General features: G+C 35.9%; 2 protein-coding genes across 8 annotated transcripts in view; one reads left to right on the forward strand and one right to left on the reverse strand.

Annotated features, from left to right (window-relative positions):
- Window positions 1-20,087, reverse strand: part of Cpsf100 (cleavage and polyadenylation specificity factor subunit 2) — a 325,511-nt gene extending 305,424 nt beyond the window's left edge. For 2 of the 4 annotated variants that reach the window (XM_090399663.1, XM_090399659.1), the window contains exon 1: window positions 19,969-20,087. The gene's annotated coding sequence lies outside the window, so the exon portion shown is untranslated. Of the gene's footprint in view, window positions 1-296; window positions 381-19,968 lie in introns of those variants that run through there. The other 2 variants (XM_090399662.1, XM_090399661.1) reach the window with 2 other exon arrangements.
- A 61-nt stretch (window positions 20,088-20,148) lies between these two features.
- LOC150102142 (uncharacterized) overlaps window positions 20,149-22,014 on the forward strand; it is a 385,716-nt gene continuing 383,850 nt past the window's right edge. For 3 of the 4 annotated variants that reach the window (XM_090399664.1, XM_090399665.1, XM_090399668.1), the window contains exon 1: window positions 20,149-20,390. In XM_090399664.1, coding sequence (XP_090255790.1) covers window positions 20,280-20,390 — 111 coding nt within the window. In that variant the 5' untranslated portion in view covers window positions 20,149-20,279. The remainder of the gene's footprint in view (window positions 20,391-22,014) is intronic. The other variant, XM_090399666.1, reaches the window with a different exon arrangement.

Raw genomic sequence — 22,014 nt, forward strand, 5'->3', positions numbered from 1 at the left:
GTAAATAATGATCAGCAAGAATTATTATTTAAGATCTAGGAATAAGCATTAAAGATTTGTTAGATATAGGTTAAATATTTAAAATTTTTTACAAAAAAAATTTTCAGAGAAAGATTAAACTGATGTAAAAATAATGATAATTTAAAATTCTGAATATTTTTACGTATTGTTTATGTTAGTATGTTTATTAGTTTTAGTTTCATAACACACGCATTATCGGCACTTGCTATGTGCCCGTTATTGAAATTGTTTTGTCAAAAATGATATGTAAAGTAGTTAAAAATTTGTGTACTTACCGGATTTAAAATAACACAACTGTTCTTGTGTTGATTTTAAACAAATTTATTGTAATTTAAAATATTAGGTGTTTGCGTTTTTTGAAGACATTCTCTTGTCGCTAACGGAGACAACGTGTGCCATTTCATTATACCTAGTTTCTCGCTTGCTACTTTCATGGAGTGCGCATGCTCGTCGAGAAGTTTGATGTGTGATTGACAGCTGACAAGTTCGGTATCGAAGCAACGAGAGAGTAAACAAGATAGCGTTCGGAAGGAATTTAGAACACAGGAACTTGAGTTTTTTTTTTTTTTTTTTTTTTTTATGTGACAGTCGGAGGAAAATTAATAGTATAATCCGAAAAAGGAATCGTGGGACTATTAAGTTTTAATGTGGAATAAGTATTGATAAATAAAAGGGAAATATTGCTATAGATCGTTTTAAAATGATATTGGAGGAAGATTTACTAATTGGAAGATTTATATAGTAGATTCCGAAAAGGGAATCGTCGAACTGTAGGTTTTATTTTAATTGGAAGAGTTAAGACTGTCAATAAGCATTTAAAGAAGAATTTGCTATTTACGTTCTAAAGGAATGTTCGAGAAAACTCTGATTAGGAGGTTTCATCTGTATTAAGGATGCCGGATCTAACTATTATTTCTACTAAAATGAGACAGAATTGAGTCAGGAAGATTTAATATGTGCTACATGAGTGATAAAACAAGGATCCTGTGAAAATGAAGAATAACGTCATATGTCTTAGGAGAAGGGCCTTCACAGAGAAACTGACTATGAACATTTTGTTATTGTGCAAACAGTGTTTAGTCTGGTCTTAAGTGCAAATTTATTTTTAAAAGGCCTTGGATCCAATTAATTTGTAGTTAGTTATGTAATATTTGTTTGAAGTGTATATATATTGTTTTTGTTATATTAAATGTATTTATTTTGTATTTTTGTCTTGAGTCAGTGATTTATTTTGATTCTGAAAGAAATAGTAAAAAAAAAAGAGGTCAATTGCACCAATCGGAGTGAACCCTTGTGCATATAATATATATATATATATATAGGTACACGCGGAAATAAAAAATAATTGTTAGAAAAAGAGATCAAATAAAAATGCTATATTTAAACAATAGCGCAGCCGGTAGAATTAATATTATGATAATATCTCCTCTTTAAATAAACACTAATTATTAATAGATTAATAATAACACTAATTATTAGTAGAGCTTCTGACAGATATGATAATTCCTGTAGGATATCAATCCTTAATGCTAGATCTTTTAAAAATTCCAAATTGAGAAGTGGGTTTAAAAAGACTCTTATATTTATCGTTTGATGCAAAATGCTTGCATAAAGCTGGGTAATTTCTCCACACAGCAAAAGACGTTCGTAAACTCAAGCTGCCCATTGTAGTCCAAACACACGGACGATCTTGAAAATTTCGATACCAAGGTCTTTTGCAATGGTATTTAATTCTCTTTGATTTTTTGGTGATTGATGATAAAAAGCATATAATTTATCCATAGATATTTCAAAATGATTTATTTCTTTAATGTTTTTTATCAAATCGTCTAATACTAAGTGTAAACGATGAGGCAATACCAAATCACAACGTTGGGAAATTTTTGTAGAAGTTTGATTGCAACACCTGATTTGTTTCCTAACATTACACTAGTTCCATCAGAACAAAATGCAATGAAATGATTTTTTATATAGTTATCAGAAAATCCATATGAATTTAAAGTAGCAATTATAGTTGCGTGTGTACATTCCGCAGTGGTATTTCCTAGTTCTACAAGATTATTAAACAAGAAGAACAAGGGGCTCGCAAATTTAAAAAAAAAAAAAAATTAACAAAGGTCCCTGCAAGCCCCTAATAGCTCACCACTGCCCACACAGTTTCCCTAAAAAATAATTACTTCTTTCTTGACCACTTCTAGATCACTTGACCACATGCAGCACTCATGTGTAGGTTTTGCAATCTTTTGTGTGTGAGATATATAAAAACGAAGTCTATCCCTAGTCTATTCACAGATTTCTAAAAAGTGCATACTAACCATTGTAGAGATCTTTGAGGAGTGTTTAATGAACTGAAAATACCTAAGATAATAAACTTAACATAAAACTAGAATCATTGCTATCTAATGGAATTAGATTTGGGAAAAAAAAAATGCTCTAAGCTATACACATTGGCAACCATGATGGACATAAGATAATCTCCCACTCCCTGCCAAAGATGACATGCTGACAAAGTATGCTTTCACTATCATAGTATTAACACAGTAGCAGATCAGTAGCATGTGATTTTTCAAAGTTTTAATTTTGATCCCACCAAAATATCAAGCACACTCTACAAAGATCAGTGTAAGAGAATCATGATGACATTATGTACAATTATATTTTCTAAATATTATTATCATCATCAAGGATTACATATTTGCATGTTCTGAGTTCACTGGTCTTTCCATCTTACAGCTGGACTGTCTCTCTCTCCTACAGGTATATATTTGAGATTTTCTTGAGTTTATATTTGAGATTCTATTAAGTTTATATTTGGATTTTTATTTGAGAAGCAGTATCAGACTGCATACTTAATGTCAGGAGGATAAACCAAGTGAGGATTAAGTCAATGAGTAGAGATATAAAGCAAAATCTGCAAAAAAAAAAAAAAAAGAAAAGAAAACACTATGGAGGGAATATAAAGAAAAGGTAATCAGCATACTCATGAGCAGTACAAAGTGCAAGCAAGAAGGGTGACTGACTAGTATAGTAAGAAAGGCCAAATCAGATTTGGGGAGAAAATTAGCTCAGCAAGCCAAAGTAAATCCAGAGTTTTTTGTTATGTAAAAAGGAAGAGGGAAAATGTTTATGGAGAAGATTTTAAACAATGCTTATAATAAGAAGATGATAGAGACAAAAGGAATAGATCTGTTGCTGAGTGATCATTTTGCAAAAGTGTATCATCCAGTTGGAGATTTTGCAACTGCTGATGTGACAGAGATGCTTGTCAAAATTCAGATAGATGAACAGATGTTCAGCATACTGAAAAACATCAATATGAATACAGCACAGGGAATGGATGACATGTCAGCTTGAGTACTACATAGCATTGTCTAAAATAGAGTTGTTCAATCAAAATCTCAGCTCTGGCAAGGTTCCAAGGTAGTGGAAAGAGGGTAAGATAGTTCCATTATATAAAGATGGCTCCAAGCAGAAGTAGCAAACTATAGTTGGTTGTTAAACTACTGGGAAAGTTCATTAAAGGTGGATGCTGTCTTAGTAATTTATTCAAATTTTATAATAAAGTGACAGTGGAATTGGATATGGGAAATGGCTAAACCATGATACTGCTGGATTTTTCAAAAGCATTTGACAAAATACCACATGGAAAACTATTACAAAAGGTGGTGCAAATGGGATTGAATATGAGGCTAGTAGCATGAATGTGATGGAGAGATGGACTGAGAGACAGACAGACACTAGAGAGTGGTATATGGTGGAGTAGAATCTAGGAGAATGAGGGAGACTAGTGGAGTACCTTAGGGTTTGCTACTTCTGTCTAGGGCCACTACTCTTAATGATAAAGGGAAAGGTTTAAGAGGGCGTATTCAGCTGTTTGCTGATGATGCAAAACTGAGGGGAGGCAATAGTTGATAAAGGTGATGTAGACATCCAGCAAGATAATTCAAATAAATTGACATTGTGGGAAAGGGATAATGACTATCAATTTAATGTTGCAAAATGTAAGTTATGCACTTTGGGTTGAAATGATTGCACAGTGTGTGTATGACATTTTCATTGCAGGAAGTTGATAGGTCCAGGGACATTGGGATGATGGTAGAAACAGTTCAGAGGGCAAATTGCAAAAGTTGGTAAAATAGCTCAATGGATTACTCAGATGTTGAAAAACATGGTAACAGAGACGTTATCATCCCTCTTTACAAGGCTATGATTTAGCCATATCTTGACTACCATGCCCAGATTTGGATGTCTGGATTTCTTGGGGATCACAGGCAGTAGAGAGGATTCAGAGAAGAGTGATCAAGATGGTGACATCCATGGAATGCTTCCATGATGATAGGTTGAAGGTGAGCGGGTTACAGTTTAGTTGATAAGGCAGAAAACAGGGGAGATGATATAAACTTATACTGCCAGCGGCTTACTTCAGGGTATTTACTTGAGTATTTGGTGCTGGTGCTTTCATCATGGCATAGAATTGTGAGCATTACAACACTTCTTTCTAAACAATATTAGAAGTTTCATCATCCTTGACAAAAATAATTAACTATACATAAAAATATAACGGAAAAAACTCACGTAGAAAAATTATTTAATGGTATAATTTTCGCCCGTGTGTCACAGGCATCTTCAGTACAATTAGGCACAAAAATTAAACATTAACTGACAATTCCAAAAAGCGCCACCTAAGTAGCTGGTGTAAGATAACTAAAAAGGTCAATAACTTTCCTAAAAAAAAAAAAAAAAAAAAAAAAAAAAAATTAATACAATAAAAAGTTAGGAAAGATTAGCTGATTTGTAAAGTACTATCTCCCATAAAGGGGACAGACGTAAGCCGTCGGATCTGTTTAAGTTAGGAGAATGAAGTAGAGTTTCACATGCTTCTTTATAAAGGCGTTCCATGAGAAACTGACTTTTGTGAAGAACTCTTGTCTTTTTCCAATGAACTCTGTGTCTAGTGAAGATGGCATGTTCTGCAAGTCCAGACTTTTCAGGTTTAAAGTATTCAATATAAGATTGGTGTTCTTCTAGCCGAATGGAGGCAGATCTTCCCGTTTGTCCGAAATAACATAATCCACAAGAGCACGGAATCTGGTAGACACCTGGATGATTAAGATGTGGAAGCTTGTCCTTTGGAGAAGCGAGAAAGGTGGAGATTTTTCTAAAAGGTCGAAAGGCAACAAAAATATTCAGTGGTTTTAAAATTTTTGCTATACGTTCACTGATGCCTTGTATATAAGGGATGGTAATGCGCGTTATTTCCTCTGTGTTTGAAGAGGGAGACATATTAAATCTACTCAAAGTTCTTTTAATGAAGCAATTCTTATAGCCATTAGATAGAAAGGAAGAAGTTATATATCGTATTTCTTTCTGTAAAAGATCGTCTGTAGAACAAAAGGAGTGGGCCCGATGAACCAGTGTTTTAATAGTTCCTGCCTTTTGACTGGGATGGTGATGAGATTCCGCATGGATATAATGGCCTGTATGAGTCTTCTTTCTATAAACTGAGAAATGTAGGTTACCATCTGGTTGGCGAAGAATTAGAAGATCTAAAAAGGCTAACTGCTTATTTGATTCTACTTCTAGGGTAAACTTGATCCTAGGATGAAATGCGTTTAACTTATTGAGAAATTGTTGAAGTTCATCAGAAGAGCCATTCCATACAGCAAAAATGTCATCGACATATCTGAACCAATGAGTAGGTCTGGGAGAAATATTGTCAAAGATACGTTGTTCAAAATGTTCCATAAAGAAATTGGAGATAGCAGGAGAGAGAGGATTACCCATTGCTGTTCCTTCAATTTGTTGATATAACTTATTTTTAAAAGAAAAATAACCAGAATTTATTACAAAATCAAATAAGTTTACAATGTCTGAAGGAAATTCCTGTTGTAGTAATTCAATACTTTCCGAAAGAGGCACATTTGTAAATAAAGAAACAACATCTAAACTGATCATGATATCAGAAACGTCCAAATGAAGATCTGAAATTTTATTTTTAAAATCCAAAGTATTTTTTATATAAGTATCAGTTCTTCTAGTTGAAGAGGAGAGTAAATTAGATAAAAAATTTTTTTTTTTTTGAGATTTTGTAAGTTGGGCAACCTATACAATCTACGACTGGTCTTAACGGAATGCCTATCTCCAATTTCTTTATGGAACATTTTGAACAACGTATCTTTGACAATATTTCTCCCAGACCTACTCATTGGTTCAGATATGTCGATGACATTTTTGCTGTATGGAATGGCTCTTCTGATGAACTTCAACAATTTCTCAATAAGTTAAACGCATTTCATCCTAGGATCAAGTTTACCCTAGAAGTAGAATCAAATAAGCAGTTAGCCTTTTTAGATCTTCTAATTCTTCGCCAACCAGATGGTAACCTACATTTCTCAGTTTATAGAAAGAAGACTCATACAGGCCATTATATCCATGCGGAATCTCATCACCATCCCAGTCAAAAGGCAGGAACTATTAAAACACTGGTTCATCGGGCCCACTCCTTTTGTTCTACAGACGATCTTTTACAGAAAGAAATACGATATATAACTTCTTCCTTTCTATCTAATGGCTATAAGAATTGCTTCATTAAAAGAACTTTGAGTAGATTTAATATGTCTCCCTCTTCAAACACAGAGGAAATAACGCGCATTACCATCCCTTATATACAAGGCATCAGTGAACGTATAGCAAAAATTTTAAAACCACTGAATATTTTTGTTGCCTTTCGACCTTTTAGAAAAATCTCCACCTTTCTCGCTTCTCCAAAGGACAAGCTTCCACATCTTAATCATCCAGGTGTCTACCAGATTCCGTGCTCTTGTGGATTATGTTATTTCGGACAAACGGGAAGATCTGCCTCCATTCGGCTAGAAGAACACCAATCTTATATTGAATACTTTAAACCTGAAAAGTCTGGACTTGCAGAACATGCCATCTTCACTAGACACAGAGTTCATTGGAAAAAGACAAGAGTTCTTCACAAAAGTCAGTTTCTCATGGAACGCCTTTATAAAGAAGCATGTGAAACTCTACTTCATTCTCCTAACTTAAACAGATCCGACGGCTTACGTCTGTCCCCTTTATGGGAGATAGTACTTTACAAATCAGCTAATCTTTCCTAACTTTTTATTGTATTAATTTTTTTTTTTTTTTTTTTTTTTTTTTTTTAGGAAAGTTATTGACCTTTTTAGTTATCTTACACCAGCTACTTAGGTGGCGCTTTTTGGAATTGTCAGTTAATGTTTAATTTTTGTGCCTAATTGTACTGAAGATGCCTGTGACACACGGGCGAAAATTATACCATTAAATAATTTTTCTACGTGAGTTTTTCCGTTATATTTTTATGTATAGTTATGTCTACTCACGGTTTACCTCTTTTAAAACTTAAAAATAATTAACTTGTTTAAAAATTAAAGATACCAAGAAATGATATTCTTGGTTTCATCCTTTATTATTATGAGCAACTCCAAGGAGTCCTTAGACTCATTGAGGGAAACCCTAAACATCATGTAGAGAACAATCCAACATTTGCGCAGTATCCATCATACTTTGCTTTGAACTCATTCACAGTCATGACACCCACAACAGATTCTGGCAATCTATTCTACTCATTCACTACTCTCGAAGCAAAAAACCTAGTTCTAACACTCTTGCTAACTACACTCTTACTCAGTTTCCATGGATGGCCCATAGTCCTCCCATCAACACACCTGTTCTGAAAAATTTCCTCTGAACTAATCTTGTTAAAACCCCTCAGTAATTTGTATGTCTGAATAATATTATCTATCTATCATCTCTCCCTTTTCCATCTATCAACCAGTTTCTGTAACAAACAAAAAAAGGAATGAACCTTCTTGTAAGGTTCATTCCACAGACCTGCTACCATCTTGATCACTCGTCTCTGGATCCTCTCCACCTCCTTGTCCTCAAGAAACCCCTGGCACTCAGATCTGCATGCATTAGTCAAGTGAGGCCTGATCAAGGCTCGATAAAGAGGAACAACAGATCAGTTGCTGAGTGATCATTTTGCAAAAGTGTATCATCCAGGTGGAGATTTTGCAACTGCTGATGTGACAGAGATGTCTCTGCTTGTCAAAGTATTCTTCAGTAACCAAGTCATCTAATAAGCTGCTTTTGCCACTTTTGCTATGTGCCCCCGAAACTTTAACCAACACTCCCAAGTCTGTCAGTTTCCTGGAGTACAGTTCTACCAATGTGGTATACATCTGGTAACCTTTTCACTCCAAAATGAATAACCTTACACTTTACCACATTAACTGACATATGCCAATCTATCCAAATCATCCTGCAAAATTTTGACATCATCTGTATTAACTATTGCTCACCACAACTTTGCATCATCAGAAAACAACTAAACAGTTCCCCTTGTATCCTTTCCTATATCGTTAATGAACAAATTAAATAGTAGCGGTCCAAGAACAGAACCCTGCGGCATGCTGTTAGTCATAGGCCTTCTTTTGGACTCCACTCCTGAATGAATTATTCTCTGATATCTCACCATCAACCAACCTCCTATCCATCCCCATGTGCTGCAGTTATTGATTAGAATTCCATGTGGTATCCTGTCAAAGGACTTTGCAAAGTTCGGCAGATTCACTGTAATTGATTTTCTTTATTCAACTCAGCTGTCACTGTATTATAAAACATCAGCAAGTTACTGAGGCATTACATACCTATCACAAAACCATCCCCCCCCTCATACATGTCCGAAAGGATATGCATAATGCTAAGTATTATGGAAAGGGCCACTACCCAGCAGTTTCAATCTTTATTGAGGTCTCATCAGTGGGAGTCAGATCCAGAAGGGATACAAAGGTTGAAGTAATGCAGAAGTCATATTTTTGGTATACAAGTAGTCAAAAAGTATATACCTTATTACCAAAATACCCTGGATTAGAGATAGATGTTGAAAGTTTTTTCACTTGGTTATACTATAAATTAAGGATGCCCAGAAATTACTTTCTGGGGATCCTTAATTTCATCCTTTATCCAAGTCTAAGAAAACAAACTTTGTACATGAAGCCACTTCATGACTGGGCTACTTGTATATAGATGCTGATGACTTCACATCAGTTGATGTGAAGTCATCACCTACTCGTGGCTATTGATGTGAAATCATCAGCCTCTATATGTAAGTATATCTAAGTCTAAGCAAACAAAGTTTGCTTAGACTTAGATAAAGGATGAAACCAAGAATATAATTTCTGGGCATCTTCAATTTATAATATAACAAAGTGAAAAAAACTTTCAACAAAAATTAAAATTTTAGGACTGCTAATTTGAGATCATGCTACATATAACTGCCCATGTCCAAAATATTCAGCTCTTAAATCTAAACCTGCATATCTTATGTCCTTGGGCTTTATTAATCGTCATTGCAAAACAAATATTTCTTGGAAATTGTGACTGAATGCAAATGGATGTTGAAAGGAATGAGGGGTATACGAAGAATGAAGACAATTTCTCCAATATCAGGTCCTGTAAATATCACAGCTTCTATCATATTCAGTTTAAACAATTTTACTTGAAGCCTATTTCTATTGTAAAGATCTGGGTGCTATAGATTTCAGAGCAACAATATTTTCAACAACACTGAAAATAGAAACACCTATTTTTAATTAAATTTCATGACTAGGCAATCCAGGTAGATTAAGTAAATTTAAAAATTGCATGGGAAAATTAATTCCATCACCTACACCCACAGGATACTTTGTAAACGGATACATTGACCCTATTAAGAACCAACTTGTTCATTACTGACACAGCCTCATTTCGAGGATAGCTCTCTTAATGAACCAAGAAGATGACTTTTCTTTTATGTTCTCAATACATGGATAGACACTATACAACAGTTCATCTGCAGTTTGGCCAATTTTCCAATATTCAGATGTTTTAATATAATTTTTGCATCTCTTTGCTGTGCTTCACCATTGCCAATTTTTAACAATTTTGAGGAGAAGGAATGTGCATTAGAATCTCCATGTAGGTGAACACGCATATTGGTTTTGGGAGAAAACTTCTCTCTATCCCTATATTTGAGTTATAAATCAGTAGTTAGAATTGAAAATAGTGCAGGTTTGATGTTAAATCTGATGTCAGGCAGGGATGCACATTATCCCATATATTATTCATTATCTATATGGATCGCATTATGAACGAAAGCAGTATTAAACCTGATATTAAAATTGAAGCTGTTAATCTCAGCTCTTTACTTTATGCAAATGATGTTATACTTCTAAATAAATCCACTACAAGTCTGCAAGATTCCCTGACTAAACTGAACAACTGTTGCAATAAATATGGTATGAAGGTCAGCAATAACAAGACAATGAAAACAGGTAGAAGCATTGAAAATATCACCTTGGTTGAGAATGGAGAATCTATAGAACAAGTAAAACATTTCAGCTACTTAGGCACAATTTTAGCGAAGATGGTAAACAGAATCAACAAAGCTGGTAAGAAGTCAACTGAATAAATTTATATGGAATAAGAGATTGGTTGGTTGGTTGGTTTATAGTTTATTTGGTACAAAAACTACAAAGGTCATAGTGTACCATACCAACGGTTATAACATTAGCATTTACAGAAAAATAGTTTCTCAAAGCAGCATCTCTAGGTAAACAGAACTGCTGCAGAGGGCACAGCAACACACACACAGTCAGAGGTTATTACAGTAGTGCAAAAATAGTTAACAATATAAGTTAATACATAATATATGAAACACTAAGCCAAGGAATGCAGTATCTACATATATGTAAGATTATAATAGATGCCTTTATAGCAGTACAAAAATAGGTAAAAAGGGGTTATTATACAATATGAATGGATGAAAATTAAATTTAGCAATGCATTAGAAACAGAATTTAGAATACATATAAACAGAATTACTAGAAAGTACACAAATAGGTAAGATGTCCTACAGCACTACATGATTATTCGAAAAGTAAAGTAGTAAATAAGATGCATACACAAAATGCATGTTAAGTGATGCAATATCTACATATAAACAAAATTACTACAGAGGTTTCACAAGTGCATAAATAGATAATTATAGGTTAACATATGTATATACAAAACAAGTCAAGGAAAGCAGTGTCTACGCCTAGTAAGATTACAACAAACATTATTATACTAATAAAAGGAATTATTATACAGCACTGATCCATAAAATTTAAGTTTAGCATTATGGTATTTACATATTAACAAAATTACAGCAGGGTGATACAAATATACAAAATCAAGGCCTATGGTAATACATAATTGGTCAGATTTAACCTAATGAATAATATGTATGTATAAAAGTTAAGTTAAGCAAAAATGTATTTACATATAAACAAATTTATGGTCAAATGTGTTTGCACAAGTTAATTCTTTCTAAAAAATTAAAAACATCATGCAATTTCCCTGAGTATGCTAGCATTTCCCTGAGTGTATATGGCTTGGTTAGATAGGTGAAAATTTCATTCCTCTCTCATATAAATTTTTGACAATCTACCAGAATATGATGAATAGTGAGATGTGTGTTGCATTTTTCACATATGGGAGGGTCATCAGCTCTCAGTAAATGGGAATGCGTAAGGTGACTGCGACCTATGCGGAGCCTAGCAAGGACAACCTCTCTCTTCTCTTTTTACACTGACTAGAATGCCAGTGTTTAATTTCAGGTTTAATGTTATATAATTTGTTTGTTGATGTTTTTGCCATGTTAACTCCCACTGAGCAATTAGCTTTGATCTTATAAGTTGTCTGTAGTCTGTATATGGAACTGTCAAACAGTATGTGGAGAAGGTATGGGCTGATTTAGCAGCTGCACCTGCAGCCTCATTTCCTTCGATTCCGATGTGGCTGGGAATCCAGCAGAACTGAACATCGAAATTAAGGATTTTCATTTCGTGAAGCAGGCGTAGCACTTCATAAAGTACTGGATGAGGATTATACATAGGAGAAGAGATAGCCTGTAAAGAGCTCAATGAGTCTGTATAAATTATACACTTTTGGTAGCAGCTTTCTTTTATAAGCACAAGTGCAAGCTGAATGGCATGTAACTCTGCTGTATAATTACTGCAGTCAGGTGGGATCTGATTTGAGATAATAATGTCAGGAAACACAGCAGCACAGACAACAGAGGTGTTAGTTCTTGAACAATCAGTATAGATGGGTAAGAAATCAGCGTGTGCTGCTCTGTGTGCATTAAACAATTGCAGGTAGATTGATGATGGGGTATAAGATTTCTGTAGCTGACAAAGTGAGAGGTTGCAGGATGGTGTGCAAACCTGCCATGGAGGAATTATGTTTAGTGTAGCTAATGTTGTCAACATTTATACTAACAGCTTGCATAGTTTCTTTAATACGCATACCAAAAGGATGTATAGCAGTTTGATATGTGTGATATTCAGCTTCCCAATGCAGAGAGAAGATACTATTCCATGTAGGGTGATCTAGGAGAGATTTTATTTTTAGAGCGTAATTAAGAGACAATTGTTTTCGTCAAAGTGATAAAGCCGGTTCATTTGCTTCTACATAGAGACCTGGAGTGGGTGAGGTGCGAAAGGCACACCAGTAGCTATCTGTATACCCTGATGATGGATGGAATCTAACATTGTCTTGCCGTACCATAGACTTGGGACCCATAATCCACCTTTGAACATATAAGTGCATGATAAAGAAGGAGCAATGAAGTTCGATCAGCACCCCACTCAGTAGAGGAGAGAGAGCGAAGGAGGCTCAAAGTTCTTTTGCACTTTTCTCTTAGTTGACGAATGTGTGCTAGAAATGTGAGTTTTCTGTCAAAAATGAGTCCCAAGTACTTGGTTTCTGTAGTTACTGGAATAACAGTAGGTCCCATTCTTAGTTCAAGATCTGGGTGATGAATGCGTTTTCGACAGAAGTGTACACAGATACTTTTTTCTGTTGAAAACCTAAACCCATTATTAAGAGCCTACAGAGAGACACGATCAATTGCTTGCTGAAGTTGTCTTTCAATTAACCTTATGTTACGTGAGCGACAGTAAATTGTGAAGTCATCAACATATAGAGCATTGTCTACAGTAGGAGGAAGCTGTTCAATGATTGAGTTGATTTTAATAGCAAAAAGGGTTACACTTAAGACAGAGCCTTGGGGAACACCTTGTTCTTGAAGATATGGTTGAGATAGCGTACTTCCCACTCTGACTTGGAAAGTTCGCTTGGACATAAAGTTTTTAATAAATATAGGGAGGTGTCCTTTGAGACCTAGGTTACAGAGGTCTTTTAATATGCCATATCTCCAGGTTGTGTCATAAGCTTTTTCCATGTCAAAAAAAAACTAAGACAGTTCTCGTTTCAGAAATGCATCTCTTATACATGTTTCTAGCCAAACTAAATGGCCTAAAGTTGATCGATGTCTACGGAAACCACGTGTATTGGAAAGAAGACTGTTGCTTTCTAAGTACCAGAGAAGTCTGGCATTAACCATTTTCTCCAGTATCTTACAAAGACAGCTGGTCAGAGCAATGGGTCAATAATTATTTGCTTGTGTTGGATCTTTTCCTGGTTTTGGGATAGCAATGACAATTAACTTATGCCAAGAATTTGGAAACTCTTCCTCTGCAAGTATTCTATTGTATAATAAGAGAAGAAGATCCATTGAAGATGATGGTAGATGTTTTATCATTTCATAATGGATGTCATCAGGTCCTACTGCACTAGGGTGAGATTGTAGGAGAGCTCTTTTTAGTTCCTCCTTGACAAATGGCTGAAGAATGTTGGTAGAAAAATTAAGCCTTTGTTTCTCTTGCTGATCTTTCAGCATTAAAAATTCCAGAGAATATGAAGCTGTTGCTGAGATTTTAGCAAAAGTTTCTCCTCAAGTATCTGAAATAGCTTTGGGATCAGCAAGAACACTTCAATTATAGTCTCTAAGGTGGACAAACATTGTGTACTATATCTGCCTTTCATTTTTCGGATTTTATCCCATACAATTTTTGGACTGGTCATTTGATTAACTGATGTAGTAAATTGGATCCATGATTGTTTTTGACTCTGACGTCTTACAAAACATGCTCTGGCTCAAGCATGCTTGAAAGTTATTAAATTTGATGTGGTGGGGTATCTATGAAATATGCTCCATGCTCTGTGTTGATCTTTTTTGGCTGTCTGACATTCTGAGTTTCACCAAGGCTTTGGATAGACTGGAAATCGAGATGATGTTTTTGGGATGGAGGTTGTTGCTGCCTGGACAATGCATTCTGTTATATATTTTACAGCTTCATTGATAGGTGTTTGACTGATGGCTTCAGCATTAAATTTTGCAAGATAAGAGAAAATGTTCCAATCAGCCTCATTCATTTTCCATATAGGTATCCATGTGGGTGAACATGGCTCCTGTGAAGACATTGTACAAAGAACAGGAAAGTGATCACTTCCATGTATGTTCTCTTCAACATCCCACATGAGCAGTGGAAGAATGGAAGGGGAACAGATTGTAAGATCAATTGCAGAATATGAGCGGGTAGGCATATGGAAGAAAGTATTGAGTTTATTATTTAGAAGGGAAAGGTTATTGTTATCAAGAATTTTTTCAATGCTTCGTCCTCATCTATTAGTGTTGGCACTACCCCATAGAGTATTGTGACCGTTAAAGTCACCCATCAAAAGTATGGGTTCAGGCAATTGCGAGATAAGGTTATCAAGATCAATTTCATTTAACTCAGCATTTGAGTCACTACCACTTCCAGAGAAGTATTAAGTTAGACTCGATGGAAAGGAGTATGACTGCCCACTAGGATAGCTACTCCTCCATGAGCAGGACCATCTCCAGTTCTATCCTTACATACAACAGTGAATGAAATTCCTAAAGGTATGGTCCTCATTGGGTTTTAAGTAAGTTTCCTGTAGACAGAAACAGAAAGATTTGTGTTTCTGCAACAACATCTTGATATTGTCAATATTCTGGCGGATCCCACGACAGTTCCATTGTAAAAAGTTTCAATTGTTTTGATTTCATTGGCTTGTCTGGTTTTCGAGAGGTTGAGGGCTTACCTTTATCAGATTTATATTTATTCACTGTTTTAGGGAAGTATGGATGGCCAGTGTCCATCTTCCTCTGGTAGAGTGTTCAAAACATCAAATGTATTAGGGTCAGTTGGTATGCTTAGTTTGCTTTCAGTGGGTATCGAGGTATCCATTTTTTCTGTGTGAGTGTCTTATCTTTGTGAGGTGGTTTATCTTTGAGTGAAGTCTCTACCATAATTTTTTTTGACAGATGAGTTTTCATTGAATGGAACCATTTTTGAAGTTGTCTCTGGAGTAAGGCCATAGGTCTTGTGATTAATGTGCTCAACAGAGAAGCACTTACGATCGTAAAGTTCAGATATGGTGAAATTATCAAGTGGTGGAATAGACATAGATGTTTGAGTTGCTGTTGGCACTTTTTTAATTACTTTTTCAGCATAAGAGGATAGTAGAACAGGTGTAATGGTGGCTAGCTTTCTTTTTGCATCCTGATATGTAATGTTTTGTTCTGTTTTTATTTTTTGTATCTCTTTTTCATCTTTCCATTTCTGACATGCACAAGAGTATGCTGGATGATCTCCCTGACAGTTGACACATTTAGCTTTTTTTTTCACAGCAAGATTTATTTTCATGTTCTTTACTACCACATCGAGTATAGGTAGTAGAACCACGACAGGCAGTTTGGGCATGTCCATACCTTTGACATTTAAAGCATCTCAGCGGGTTAGGGATATATGTTCTAATAGGACAGCTGAGATACTCTGCTTTTACAGATGTCGGAGGCCTAGGTGTATCAAAAGTAAGGATGATGTTCTCGGTTGAGACCAGGCAATCATCCCTGCATATCAGGATGCACCTCATACCCGTCACTCCTTGATCTTTAAGCTCTGAACATATCTCCTCATCAGGAACCTCAAGGAGATCCCATTCTGATATCACTTCTCTACTGGAATTGAGTGTTCTGTGAGGTGTTACTGCAATTTGTATTCCACCCATTGTCGTTGTTCTCAGTAGTTTCTCGGAATGTTGTTTGCACATTGTTTCCACGAGGATATCACCAGAACGCAATTTCTTGACAGTTTTGGGAGATCCTGCCAGTCCTTCTAAACCTTTTTGGATAAAGAAGGGTGACATTTTCCCAATTGGTTTTTCACCTGATGCATGAATGATTAAAAAGGTTGGTACATTTCTCTTAGTATACGATATCTTTTATTTCTTACTTCTGTTCCCGTATGCTGTGTCTATATTATCAGTACTTGGTTGGGACTTTGTTAGGGTCCCTGAAACATTTGAGGATGAAGAATTCATATTTTAAGGAATTTTTAATTTGGCGCCAAAGCTCCCCACCCACCACGGAGCCACACATAGACGTCCCCTACCCGACAAGCAAAAAATGCGCTCAGGAGTGGAACGTCAGGGCTACCCTGGACGCTATACCAGCACTGCAGCAGGTCTAGGATCCCAACCCCCAGACCAGTGAGAGACTTACTGCAGCACCGTTGATCCTTGCAGGCAAGTCCACTAACCGAATGATCCTGGCTGGGCCATCCAGGACCACCCGTCTTGCCGAAGCAGGGGCCAAAGTAGTGCAAGACTACCAGGATCTCCCTTTCCAGATGTCCATGGATTCAACGCCCTGCCAAACACGGTGGCAGGCCGTTGGATCCCAGTGATGGTGGTCTGGAAAAAGGATAGTGAAAAAGACTCAGGAGAAGCAGAGCAAAGAATACGGGAAGAAAAGCAAAGAAGAAGAGGAAGAATGAAAAGGGCCAGTACCATCACTGGGAGGTCCCCTCCACCACGAACAGGTGCCCCACATGGAGGGGTGGAATAAGACAGAAATTAGTCAAAACACTAAATTAGCTGTATACAAGACAGTGTTGAAACCAGTTTTAACTTATAGATCTGAGAGCTAGGTTAGAAGTAAAACACTTGACCAAAGACTAGAGACAGCAGATATGAGATTCTTGAGAAGGATTAAGGGTACAAACAGATGGCATCAATGGCAATATCACATTAAAAATGAGGATATTAGGAAAGAACTTGAATCCAGGAATGTGTCAGCAGAGCTAATCTCATGTGGTATGGTCACTTAAATAGAATGGGAGAGGAAAGATTTGCAAAACAAGTGTTCTCTGTCAGGTTGGCAGGAAAAAGACCCAGAGGAAAATCAAGTTGTAGGTAGACTGATACAGTAAAAAGTGCCTTAAAAGACAGAAATATAAGATCTGATAATGTTGGAGTCTTGATAGGTAACAGATTGATTTGGAGGAAAATTGTAGATAGGAAGTTAGTAATGATCCTTTACACCGCTTGAGAGTACATATCAGGTATTTATTGATGATATGGTATGACTAGTAAGGAGGAACAAGAGATTGTGCTAACTGTTTGGATAATTCATAGCAGGGAGAATCAGTGGTATCTACTATGGGTCACAGAGAGTATTTGGATTTATGAATCTTAGGTAAGCCATATATCCAGGAGAGGAGTCAGCAACTGAAGCGTTTGAATTTTTTTTGTGATATCAAAAAAGGCCAGGAAGAAACTTTGAGTAGACTTAATTTCCTGACTTGCAATTTTGTGGGATCATAATCTAAAGGTCTGTAGGTGGAGAGTTCTTAAAGAATTAATGTCCATTTTCTTATTGTATTCAGTGTTGAGGATAACGGTAGCACTTCCCTTGTCAGATGTCGTAATGACTATGTAGTTATCTGTTATCTTTATGTAGTTTATTAAGCACACTGATGCATTCCTCTCCTTCCTAACACATTTAAACAACCAACACCCCAGAATTAAATTCACCCTGGAAGAAGAAAAAAACAACTGCCTTCCTTTCTTAGACACACTGGTCACCCGCAAGCCTGATGGAACCTTCGTTTTCTCAGTCTATAGAAAACCCACCCATACAGGCAGATACATTCACCAACAATCCCACTACCCTTCTTCACAACAATATGGAGTCATTAAGACACTACACAACAGGGCTAAACTTATCTGTTTAAATGACAATGCCCTAACCACAGTACTAAACAATCCAAAAAATATTGAAACCAATGAAACCCCCCCCTCACAACAAGGATTACTCTAAATCCATCACCATACCCTATATCAGAGGCACCTCGGAAAAAATTACAAAAATCCTAAAAAAACATGGCTTAACTTCTTGTTACAGACCATATAAGAAATTGGCATCCCTTATCTGCTCCACTAAAGACCAACTCCCCCCGACCTATCTGGTGTATACCAGGTCCCTTGCAGTTGTAAGCTGTCCTACTTTGGCCAAACAGGCAAGACAGCCAATATCCGAATTACAGAACACAAGGACTACATCCGGTTCCACCAATGCAGCCACTCTGGTCTTGCAGATCATGCTCTGGATACCCGCCATAGAATATGGTGGAAGAAAGCCACGATCATTACCGTAGTAAATACAAGTACGAAAGGCTTTTCATGGAATCAGCCCCAGCCCTAAGAAACAATCCAATCCTCAACAAATTTGGCTGCATGAGACTGCCTCAAATTTAGGAAACCTACATCAGAAGACCTCAGCCCAATCGCCCAAGAATACCAACATTGCCTGCTAGAGGGCACCAGTAGGACTTTAGGAGAAAGAACAGCTTCCTGCTTCGTCCTCATTTACTGTTTGCTGTGCCTGCGTGCACGTGTCTTGCTCACAAGTTCTTGTTGAAAATGGCAACGTGACGTTGCCGAAATATTGGATTTGTATTAAAAAGTTATTTTAATGTATATCCTAGTCTACGTTGTTATTTCCCTAAGCTATTTAGTAATAATGCTAATAATATAATACAGATATTCATAAATAGTAAACAGAACCAAATGGATTTTTTCTTCAATTTTTGTTTTATTTAAGGAACTGTCCTAAAATTAACTAACTTCTCAACAAACAACATATTTTCAGGATTTTTATGGTACAATAATGTGTTGCTTTATGTATATCATCATGTTAGAAGTTTTTTCACTTGTTTGTGCTATAAATTAAAGATGCCAAGAAATCATATTCTTGGTATAATACTTTATCCAAGTGTAAACAAACAATGTTTGTGCCCTCATGCACAAAGATTGTTCGCTTACACTTGGATAAAGGATAAAACCAAGAATATAATTTCTTGGCATCTTCGATTTATATATCATCATGCACTTCATTTAGACCTATTATGGCCTGTCCCAGACTCAGAAGTCATCAGCAAGGCTCTTCAATGGACACCTGATGGCGTATAATGAAGAATTTGTTTGGTCATCTTTTTATATACATTCTTTTAACATGCACCATCCAACTGTGTTCATTATAATTAATACTTTCTCTTTCTTTACTTTCTCTATTACTGGTTCCTGGTTTAATTCTTTCATTATTTCTACATTTATGTTCAAACAGGGTATATGTTGCTGTTTAATACATAATTTCATTTTAGCAGCTATTCCTTTTATTGTACAAATTTTACTTTCATAAAGTAATATTGGCTGTACCAAGCTGAATTTAACACGGAATTTATTACTGCATTAATATCACTACACCTATTATTTTTATAAATTTTATTATATATATATATTATTATTATTATTACGTGAAATATCCAGTATTCTCGTTTCAGTAATGTTGACAACTATCCTCTCACTATTAGGCTTAACATGATGTTTTGCATATAAAGTTAGTGACACATAATACGGTAATGTACAAATATCGGCATTTAATAGCTGGACATCAACTGTTTTATTCTATCTGCACTTAATAAATTTCGAACAAGCTGTTCGAAATTTCGAACAAGTCAAAAAAAAAAAAAAAGGAAAAAATTCATGGAAAAAAGCGAATGTAAAAAAAATAATTTGTTACTTGAAACTTAACTGAAATATATCCATATCATCAATAAATACTAAAATGAACTTAAAACTCAAAAAGATCTTCATTAAATATACCTTGAAATTTCATATTTAAAGAATAAATACTTTCCACAACCAAACAAACCAATTTCGCCGCGCTAGAACTTGATTTTTCACTATACAAGGCAGCTGTGCAACTAACAGAGCCATCTATCTTCAACAGTAAGCACGTGCAGCTAAGCTAAAGTTTGGCGCTGCTATCGAATCGTGCGCTATCTCCTTTGAAAGTGTCAATTGCGTTTTTATCGGGTTAAAGTCCTATAACTGTAATATGACTTCCTTTAAGTTGTTATACGAGATTTCAGATCTGCTTAACAATAGCATATATGCACACCGAGTAGCAAATCATGAATCCTAGCACAGAAGTGCTTATTTTGGTTGGTGTTACTGGAATATTTCTGGTAATATTTATTGTTTTCCTTATAACAGCACTGTTGACTTCAGTACGTGCAAATGATGTAAGTTCTCCCTCGAAGTGCTATAATTTCTATATTTCACGATGTTGCTATCTCCTTTGCTGTTTAGATAACTTCGAATCAGTTTTTCATTACGCTTAAATAAAATTTATTGTTTCCATAATTCGCGGCTTGAGTAGTGAATTTTTGATTACATACATAATAATTACGCTAATACTGTTATTATTATTTATATGGGTACTCCATGGAGTCAAAAGACTCATCGCGGGAGACCAATACTATCCATTAACACCATACCAATCGGGCGCTCACTATCACCTGGCAATCCATTCCACTCATTCACCACTCTCCAAGTATAGAACCTAGTCTTCCCATTAGTTATTAAGACAGGAAATTTTGGTTTAACTTTACTTTTAGAAACTTATCAATACAAGCACCAAAAATCGATATTTATTTATTTATTTTAGTTAAATAACAAATGGAAATAGAAATAACAACAAAAAAACCTGCAAATTCCCTTAAAAAAGCAGTATTGAAAATGTTTTACTTACATTTTCATAATGAGAATGGTAGATAAGACCTATTTCTTACTTAACAAGTTGATAATAACTGAGATTACATCTACCACCAGTTGGAGAGAATGACCATGTGGTTTTGACTTGGAAGATGAATAGACATGCAGGAGTATCAAAGAGACAGGAACGTAGGTGGAATTATGAGGCAGGTGATTATAAATAGTCTTAGATATCAACTTGGAGAAGTTTCATGGAGGGAGGAATTGGAAGGCTGGGATATCATTAGGGCTTTGGAAATTGTGGAGGAATATTTGTTACCAGCAATAGTAAACTGTATTCCACAAGTGAAGAAGAGGACACAGTTTGGTGTAAAGTGGATGACGAACAATATTAAACAGGAACTACATACGAAAAAGAGGCTATGGGAGAGAGATAAGGAGACAGGTGAAGATCAGATGCATGAAGAATATAAGACACAGGCCAGGAGAGTGACTAGTATGGTAAAGAAGGCAAAACTGGAATATGAAAAGAGACTGGCCTAAAAATCCAAAGAAAATCCTAGGGAGGGAATTTTTTAGATATGTGGCCAGTAGAAGGAGAATTGATTGTGGAAGAATGACATTGTTCGGATAGAAATGGGAAAAGAGTGACTGATGCAGAGGATATAGTGGAATTGTTCAATGAACACTTTATTGGAGAATTTCATCCTGGAGAAGTAAATTTTAATACTAGAAGGATAGAGCAGGTGCGAGGTTTAGAGGTGCAGCAGGAGAGTGTGTTCCAAACACTGAGTACTCTGGATGTCGGTAAAGCTGTGAGACTGGATGGTATTTCACCACAAGTTTTGAGAGAATATGCTAAAGAACTGACAGCTCCTTTGACTTGGCTTTTCAATGAAAGTCTGGCTATGGAAAAGGTGCCCAGTGAATGGAAGGAAGGTAAGATGGTGCCATTGCATAAGGGCGGTAGCAGACTGGAAGTGTCTAATTATAGGCCAGTTTGTGTGTCATCAGTAGTTGTTGAGATCTTGGAGAAATTAGATAGGGACCATATACAGCATTGGGCAATGAGGGTAATGTTAATGTGAGAGTCAACATGGATTTGTTAAGGGGTGCTCTTGTTTTAGTAATATGCTAGCCTTTTATAATAAA

Source organism: Typopeltis vanoorti, chromosome 10 (genome assembly GCF_054136105.1).
Source record: "Typopeltis vanoorti isolate ZY-2024b chromosome 10, IOZ_Tvanoo_1.0, whole genome shotgun sequence".
NCBI lineage: Eukaryota > Metazoa > Arthropoda > Arachnida > Uropygi > Thelyphonidae > Typopeltis > Typopeltis vanoorti.